At 60.6% G+C, this 9,095-nt stretch overlaps 1 protein-coding gene across 1 annotated transcript; it reads right to left on the bottom strand.

Moving 5' to 3' along the window:
- Positions 1 to 794: 794 nt before the first annotated feature.
- HNRNPL (heterogeneous nuclear ribonucleoprotein L) lies at positions 795 to 8,794 on the bottom strand (the record flags this gene model as incomplete). The annotated part of the gene is made up of 12 exons (XM_085325439.1): positions 795 to 1,122; positions 1,434 to 1,529; positions 1,699 to 1,756; positions 1,835 to 2,036; positions 2,119 to 2,240; positions 2,598 to 2,878; positions 2,968 to 3,039; positions 6,505 to 6,577; positions 7,166 to 7,262; positions 7,715 to 7,800; positions 8,252 to 8,489; positions 8,601 to 8,794. Coding segments are annotated over 12 exons (1,578 nt in total), but the record flags the coding sequence as incomplete, so codon positions are not given.
- Positions 8,795 to 9,095: the final 301 nt, after the last annotated feature.

Here is a 9,095-nt window from a genome sequence, read left to right as displayed (position 1 = left end):
GGGGGTCACGGGGTAGATTTGGGGGGTCAAAGGGCAAGGTCAAGGCTAATTTAGGGTCACAGCGGGGKGCGAGGCAGCCCTGGAGGTCAAGGGGGGGCTGGTGGCGGGGCCCGAGCTCGGTGGAGGGTCCCGGGAGCCCCGGGCCGCCCCCACTCACGTCTCCCCAGCAGCCCCCGGAGGCCCCAAACGGCCGCCGCCATGGAGGTCCCGCACGGTCCTCCCGCGGGGGTGGGGAAGGGGAGGGAACCAGCGAGGGCGGGCACAGAGCGCCGCCCCTTCCCGCCACGTGACCCGGCCCGCGCTGCGCAGCGCCTCCAAGATGGCGGCGAGATACCTCCCGCTTCCGCTCCCTACCGAGGCGGAAGTAGTCTCCTAAACAGGCGGAAGTTGATTTCCTCCCCCACCGAGGCGGAAGCGGCTGCCTTACCGAGGCGGAAGCGGCTCGCTTACCGAGGCGGAAGCGGCTCCCTTACCGAGGCACAGGGGGCGGCCATGTGGGAGGCCCCAAACCCTCCGCTGTCTTTCCCCCCCCGGTCCTGGCGCCCCCCCCGGGGCTGCTGCTTAACAAGGAAACCCCCTCCCCAGCCTTTCCACCCTGAAACCCTCAAACCCACCCCAGAACCTCCACGCCGAAGGGCCTGACACCTCGTGAAGCAGCCCCACGGCACGCCAAGCCGTTAATCCCAGCTTTTAACCCCAAAATAACGAAGCGCAGCGAGACGCAGCTGCTTTTCGGGATCCCCCCCCCCCCAACACACACACACCCCTCCGCTGCGAGCACCAGGCGTGCAGCCTTTCGTTTTCCAAACTGTTTTATTGAAAGGTGCCGACAGCACAGGCAGCACAAAGGAACAGGAAACAAATCACATGTACAATCATTTTTCTTTTTAAAAATCGAAGGTTATCCGGGAGCCGCCTCGGCCTCTCCCCGCGCCTCCGCTAAGGGGCAGCCTCTACTAAACTCGAGCGTTTTTTTTAAAAAAAAAAAAGGAATACAGGGAGGGCGGCGCAGCCCAGCGGAGCGCGGGAGGCCCCGGCGCCGGCGGGCCGGCTCGGGCGCCCCTTACGAGGCGTGCTGAGCGGTGGAGAAGCAGAGTTTCAGCGTGTACGGGTACGGCCCATCTAGGGGAAAACACACGTGGGGGGACATTAGCACAGCGGCGGCGCGGGGTTTGGGGGCCTTACGAGGTTTTTTTTTTTTTTAGGTCCGCTCCTCTCCGAAGGGGCGGATTTAGAGCTGTCGCTCGAGGTCATTTTTAACCCACGGCTGAGAAACCCAGCGGGAGCAGGRGCACYGATGCTTCCCGACGGCGCACCGCGTCCCAGCGCCGCCGGGAAACCGCGTCGGTGGTTTCCTCCGGTAAAACCGGCACCGCCTCGTCCCCCCTCCACCCCCGGGACGCGGAGGTTCCCTCTCCTCCCGGTTCACTTACTCGGGTTCTTCATCTGGTAGTGGTTGAGGAAGCCGAGCGTCTCCAGCGCGTCGCTCTTGGACTCCCACTCGAGCAAGCCGGAGGAGCTGCGCTCGCCTGCGGACGCGTGAGCCTTCCTCAGCCCGACGGCTGCCAGCGGCGTTGCCGCCCTGCCCTCCCGCTCGCGCCCCCGGCCCCGGGGCAGGGAGCAGCGGGGGGCACGCGCACGGCCCCGTCGCCTCTGCGGCGCCTCTCGCGAGGCGGCTCCCTGCCCAAAGCTACTTACTTTTGCCCGAAAACACCTTGACCGAGGACGGCCGCTTCACGCCCAGCTCGTCGCAGATCTAGGAGAGATTTGGGTTGGGGGAAGGAGGGCGACTCGTTCGGCCGCAACGGCCCCGGGCCCGAGGCGCAGCGCCTACCTCGTAGAAGTTGTCTTCCGTCACTTCCAGGGGAGCGTTGAAGAAGTGGAGCACGTTGCTGGGGTGCTGGATCCTGTTCTTGGCCGCCTGCTCGGGGGTGGAGAAGCGGTTGTTGCGGGAGCCGCTGAAGTCCTTGTAGCTACAGGAACCGTCCTCCAGCCCGTACGACTGTCCGGGCATGATGGCCTGCTGCTTGGACACGCTGCGGGGGAGAGGCGCGGCGGCTCAGCACGGCGCTTCCCGGCGAGGCCCGGCCCTCCCGGGCGGCCGCCGCGCCGACCTACCAGACGTTCAGCTTCTGCCCGAACATGAAGTTGTTGTTGAGGTGGGTRATGGCCCGGTCCACGGCGTAGCCGTCCGCCATCTCCACCATGGCTGCTCCCGGCTTGCTCTTCATGAACTTCACCTGGAAGCGAAGCACCGCGGTCAAGCGCGGAGACAGCCAGGTATCCGGGTCCTTCCAGCTACCTCCTGCGCTTGGGAAAAGCTGGGCCCAACCTCCTCCCTCCCAAACCAAGGCCCTTCCCGCCTCCCAGACCAAGRCCTTTCTCGACCCGGCACAAGGTCTCGAGAGCGATGTTCCCTCAGGGCCGCCGAAGCGACCGTTTGCAGGAGGACGACCGTCTCGAGAGCTGCCTGCCGCCTCCGCGGACCTGGCAGCGCGGCCTCTGCCCCAAACGCCCTCGGCGCCCATCGCTCAGACCCCTCGGAGGGGTCACCTCAGCCCCCGGGGCTTCGGGAAGCCGCCGTGGTTTCCGCTTACCTTCTCCACGTTTCCGTAGAGGCAGAAAATGTTGAAGACCCGGTCGCAGTTCATCTTGGACTGGTCTAAGCCATACACCATGAGGACGGGGCTGTCGGCGTGGGGGCCGTAGTCCGGGGGCGGCGGCGGGGGAGGCGGGTGCCCGTACTGGGGGCCGTAGCGGCTGGGCCCCCGGCGGTGCCCCCCGACCGGAGGGCCCATGCGTCTCCCTTCGTAGTGCGGCGGCGGCGGGCCGTAGCCCTCGTCGTGGTAGTGCCCGTGGTATCCGCCGTGGGGTCCTCCTGCGGAAGCGGATGGGGGGAGAAAGAAGGTTGGAGACGCCCCCCACCACATGCTACACCTCGCCCGTTCAGCCCCGGCAGGGCCCTACCGTACTCCGCGGGGTGGTCTCCGAGGAGCGGGGGCTGCCTCTGGCGCTTGTTGGGGTTGCCGCCCGGGTCGCCTGCGGGCAGAAGCACAGGTTACAACCGACGTCGGGGAGGAGAACGCACCCAAGGCTTCGCGCCAGGTTCCCCTGGGCGCGCCGGGCTCCTCCGAGGCCTTAACGCTTAAACCACGACCTGCGGCGAGGCGCCGGGGATTCCCGAGCTACCCGAGAGCGGAGGCACCACGCACGAGCGTCACCGTGAGGCCARTCGGGCCGGTTCCCGGCCCCCTCTTCGGCCGCAAAATCCCTGCCGGGCCGCCGGGGAGGGAGGGAGGGAGGGAGGCCGCCCCGCGCTCCCGCGGGGCATCCTCGGATCTCCCCCGTCCCCGGGGCCAGCCACGCTCCCGGGACCCTCGTCTCCTCCGACCAGGGACCGGGACTCTCCCCCCTCTTCCCCCGAGGCCGGGGAAGCCCGGTCCAGAGCGAAACCGGAGCGGGCGGCGTCGCTCCGAGCTGCCGCCGCGGATCCGATCGCTCGGTCCGACCCTCCCCACGTTCCCTCCCTCGCGCGGACGCGGCCCGGCGCCGCGGGAGGCGGCCGGAGCCCCAAGGAAAAGGGGCTGCCCGCGCCGTCCCCCGCGGAGAGCCGGGCCCTTCTCCGAGCTGGCTACAAAGGAGGTTTGACAACAAGGCAAGGGGGGAAAAAAAGGGGGGGGGGAGAATTAAATAAATAAAGGAGTGCCCCACTCCGTGCCCCCAGCCTCCGAGACGCTGCTAAGTTTCTAGATAGCAATAAAAAGAAGAAAATAAAAATACAGAAAACAAAATAAAAACAAGTGGCAAGACATCTCCCCGCTCTGACAAAAGGGAGAGGGAGTGAGACTGATACAGGCACGGCAGCAAAGCAACAGCAGTAATAGGTTAAAACGAGCCATCACGTACAAGGCATAACACGTTCATGTCACCGTACAATTGCTCTTTTCTTCCCTTTAAACGACCGTGTTTCGTACAGGTTTATTCCGAGTCATTACAAAGATTGAAAAGGGCTACTTACAGCGGGAGTACAAAGTACAATGTCCATTGTCATATAAAAATTCTGTATTTCTCTTACCATTGGACGCTTCAAGAGTGAGTTAGCACAGTTCTGAAAGATGGCGTCCCATCAAACATACACTGCGACCCTGCATCACATGGTTTCAGAGTCATAAATACAGGTCAAAGGCACAAAACCGCTACAATTTTTCTTTAAAAAAAAAAAAAAAAAAAAAAAGTAAAATCTTTAAAAAGGTCTCACAGATGTTTTGTCCTCAGAAGATACCAAGACAGAGGACATAAAGGTGTGATAAATGAGAGTGTTCCTCCGTGTTTCACCTCCTGAATTTGTGTTGTGCTGTAACAAAATGGTGCTTCTGGCTCTGTGTAGTTCTTTCCAGTGTGCGTGTCTCCTCTGTAATGGAAATGTGTCTCGGCTCAAGTGGCCCCGAACGCGTGCGTGTGCCAGACTGCACACCCCAGCTACAGCCTCTTAGGGATCTGTGTGCCTTTGGGGTTTTGTTTGGTTTTTTTCTCCACTTGGCGCTGATATGGTGGCAGTTGAGGACTGCAGGAGAAAAAGTATAAGCAAAGGAACTGCCCTCCCAAACCAAACCGTGTTGAGAGCAATCCTATGTCTTGGAGGGCCTCAGATCTACTCCGTTCTCCGATAAGAGCGCTGCTGGGCTTGTTTTGAGGACCCTCGGGTCTGTGTTTTCTAGTTCTGTGTACATTCTTGGGTTCAGTTTGGTTTGGTTTTGGTAAGTAAAAGTAATGTCTGCTGTGGCATGCTGCGCCTCTTTCTCTCTCTCTCTCTGTGCTGTAGATAGTCCTTGGACCACGGTGTTGTGTTCTTGATGTAATGAGCTCAAGCTGCTGCTTGTTTCTGGATGCTGCGTGTTTTCTCCAGGAAGAGCTAGTAAGGTTTCTACACTGTGTGGTGTGAGGAATGTGCAGAGGCAGGTCACGGCCAATTCGGGACTTCCGCTGTAGTACGGTCCCCGGGGTTTATGTGCAATAACTGCTCAGAGCTGGGAAAGGCCACGTTACTGCACCCCCCGCCCCGACTCCCAGCCTCGTGTCAGGCAAGCCACGATGCATCTAAATCAATGCACAGCCCTGCAACTAGCCCCTGCAGCTCTGCACATCTTCTAGGTATGTGCCTTGGAGGAGAGATTTGTCTCTTGTTTTTGTTAAGTCATGTAATGCCATTGCTTGCTTCAGCACATTAACGGYTTTTCATCTTTTAAAAGCAGGGGTGTCCACGAGACGGCGCCTGCAGAGCGGCCCGGCAGCGACCGCTCGGCAGCGCCCGACACGCTGCCCCAGAGAGCCGGAGCTCCCGGCTCGCGGGGGATCAGCGGCGGCCTCTGGAAGCGAGTGCAGCGTGGCAGAGGACAGGCCGGCTCCCCGCTTCGGGAACGCGACAGATTCCTCGGCGGGACCCCAGCGAGCTCCTCCCCGCCGCCCCCAATCCCCCGTTTTGAGCGCCGGAGCCGCCGTCCGACCCGTGGGGCCAAATCGAGGCCTCTGCGAGCTGACACCCCGGCTTTAAAATATGAAGCGAGACAAGTGCTGCCAAGCAAATTGGTACCGTTCCTTAGACGCGGCCAGCCCTGCCGACGGAGAAACGCTGCCCCAGCAGAGCTTGGCCACTACAGCACTCCTCCGGCTCCGCGCCCCCAAGTTTCGAGGCCCGAAGCACGAGCTCTGGCTAACCCCGCGCAGCCCGRCACCGCGGGCCGCGGCTTCCACGGAAGCCCCGTGTGCATCCCGGTTAGCGGTCGCACCCAGCCTCTGGGCTGCTAACTCTCCGCACCCAGTTTGGGAGAGGAAGACATCCAATCCCGGGAAATCTCGTGGGCAGGAGCACAGCGGGGCTCTTTTTTTGGGGGGGGAGGAGGGCAACTTTTTTTTTCCCCTTTTGAACTTAAGGGAACCGGCGTTTCCCTTGTGGTTTTACACGCACGCGTGTTCGTAAGCCCGGTGCCTCCCCCTGCCAGCCCAGGGTCGTTTCCAACTCGCCCTTCAGCTGTAGCAGCTCAAGGAAGGCGACACAGCCAAGAGCCCCGTTTTGGTAAACCAGCTCCAGTTCTGCAGGTGAGGCAAGCAAAGAGCCGGCAGCGGGGCAGGCTGTCCGGCTCCCACACAAGAAACCAATGGCACTTTCCCCCCAAACCACTAGAGACTCCTTAATAAAATAAAAAATAATAATAAAAAAAACACTTGTGCAGAGATTTCCTTCGTTTCAAGYGCCTGACTGATGCCTCCCCGACAGTAAATGCGCGGTACAAGCCATCAAGAGAAATCCCTAGCAAATCACCACTCAGTTTTCACATTAACTTTCCCCACCTCAACTGTCGCCCCGCCGTGCACCAGCCTACACCAGCTCTGACTGAAGGTAACGGCAGGCTAATGGCATTACATAACGTGGATCGCTATATGAGGTGCTCTAGTCAACTGGCAGCAGCTTTGTGTGTAGTTACAAAGCAGTTCATCGGAGATTACCTTGTCCGCTGAGATTGGGGTTTGTGTAATCCCAGGTATCCTGGTCGTTCTTGAACACGTTCAGGCGCGTGGGCTGGAAGAAAAGACGCACACGCACGCCGTCAGCACGAGAACAGCTTCACCCCGCGAGAAAGCCAAGGGGTTTACTGCTCCGTTCGGCCTTCCGCGGTCTCAGAGGATCCCTCGACAAACCGCCAGCCTCCGGGCAAACAAGTTCCTTGCAGGAAGCAGCAGTCACAGAGGCGGCGCGAGCCTGCGTAAACGATCCGACTCTCCCCAAACCCTCACCCAAGCCCTCTCAGAAGGGATCCCAGCTCCCTCTCCGGCTTCGCAAGGCAAGGCTGTGCCCAACAGCGGCGCAAAAATAAAACTGAGTGAAAAATGAGCTTTTCAATCAATTGTTCAGGTTTTTCAGCCAGTGATGACTGTGTAACTGTGCTCAACTACCTCACCAAGAAAGCAGGGATTATCTCCATTCCGCTCCAGGCTGCTGTTGGCCAARTGATAGGAAAGCATCTCCTTTTTTAAAATTAACGCTTTTAAAAAAAGGTCTAATGAGGTCTAATTACACTGCTCCAATTACCTGCRATACCTGGACTCGTCCGAGGCCCGCGTGCGACACGGGCACCGCGTCCCTACCCGAGCTCGCGGGGACGCTTACCTTGGCGTATTCGATCTTCAGAGTGCAACACCCGGAGTAAATGTCAGCCCCGTTGAGGGACGCCTTGGCTCGCTGCGCGCTCTGCACGGAGTCGAACGTTCGTAGCGTTAAGGAAGTTTAGGGAACGAGGCATTTTCCACGCGGGTTTCTCCGTCCGGGAGCAGYAGGATCACCTCGACCACGCCACGCGGACAGGAGGGGCTTGCCGCGGCCGCCAGCTCAGCGTCGCGATCGGAAGCGCTGCGCAAGCGACGGCTTCGCCCGTCCCGCGAGTCGTTCCCAGAGCGGCACGGATGCCGCAGCGTCGGACCCAGGGAGAAGGGGCGATTCAGGACTCCCTCGACGAGGGGCGAGTGCARCTCCCACCCGCAGCTCCCTCCCCACCAGGGACATCACCCCGAGCGGGACACGCTGGAGACAGGGTCCCGCTACCGCAGCCAACGTGCCCCAACACCGGTCAGGTCTGACAGACGGGCTCAGACACGGAGTCGCACGACACCAACGAACAACCAAGGAGCCCCAAGAGCCCCCCGGGGCACAGAAGGATATTCCACCATGGCCTGGACTCCGTTTTTTCTGAAGATAACGATCCTCTGCACAGGGCCGCAGGGGTTGCAGATGGTATAGAGCACATCCTGCGGGACAGAGGAGAGGCATGAGGAATCCGGCCGACGCACACCGCGACAGCCAGGCCCGCCGGCTCAACAGCCGTCCACGGGAGACCGCGGCTGTGTCTGCTGCAGCGCTACAGCCGGATTTCACCACCCCACGCACCACACGAGGCACAAGCCACCCGCAAAGCGACAGGTCCTAAGACTAGGAGGGAAGATCCCCTGCCTGGCTGCGCAAACACCATTTTGGAAACGGGAGGAGCAGAGCCGAGACCACCAGCAGGCCCGGAGGAGATTCAGTCGCAGTTAAGACCCCGCCAGGAGCCCACCCCTCAAACAGCCCCGCGTTAAAGCGCTCCGTTATCAGGACAAGCTGTTCTCATCTACACCGCGACGCCAACAGCCGCCTGCCCCCTTTTACGCTGCTCTTGTCCCTACAGCACCCAGCGAACCCTGTCCCGGATGCTTCACCCACCGTCGTGATCGAGTAGATTGGGTTGAGGATGGTGAAGAGCAGAACGTTGTTGACGCCCCTGGAGTCATCCGTGTCCCCAGGACGGGATATTTTCTGGCTGGTGGAGTAGTTAACGAAAGCAGGGTGACCGGCAATGTAGATCTGGTTGTCCGCTGCGTAGTTCACAGCGTTGCAGGCGCCAAGAATATCCTCAAACTCCACCAAGGCCTGTCTCTTCTTGGGCATCACCACCACGTAACTAGGGCAGGGAAGCGGCTCGGTCAGAGCGACACGCCAGCGACCGCTCCGGCGGTAACCGCCACGGGCACTTCCCGTTGGGCTCTTCCAATCGCTCAACACGACACCTCACCTGATAGGACCAAATTCCTGAAGAGCCTCCACGAGATCGGCCTCCACGACGCCATCGATCAGCCCCCGGATGTGAACCACCGGGGAAGCAGGTGTCTTGTGGGGATCGTCGTAGTTCTCCTGGTGGGCGAGAAGGGTTTGTTTCAATACGGCATCTGCACCACTGGCAAAAGCCGCTGAGATCTCTTTATTCGCCCCAAGTTACACGCGTCTGTGGCACAGCCGAGAAAAAGTCCCTCTGAAGAAGGGCTTGGTCACCGCTGCAGGAATCTCAATGGATCCTGCCCTCACACGTGCCCCCCAAAAAACCCTGAATGTCTCTGTCACCACAGACAAGACGATGAATTTGAACCTCTCGGGTCCTGCCTGGGCAGGCAGCCCAGCACCTTTCCAACCCCAGCACTTCCCAGACACACTTCTGCCCCTCAGGGCCTAGCTTTGCCCCCTGAAACTCCCCCCCCCAGTCCCCAAGGGTGCTGAGCCCCCCCCACAACCT

This window comes from Rhea americana, unplaced genomic scaffold (assembly GCF_003343005.1).
Source record: "Rhea americana isolate MKP2758 unplaced genomic scaffold, rheAme1 scaffold_973, whole genome shotgun sequence".
In the NCBI taxonomy this organism is placed as follows: domain Eukaryota; kingdom Metazoa; phylum Chordata; class Aves; order Rheiformes; family Rheidae; genus Rhea; species Rhea americana.
Note: the sequence above shows the minus strand (reverse complement) of the source record. Positions and strands in the feature narration are given on the sequence as shown.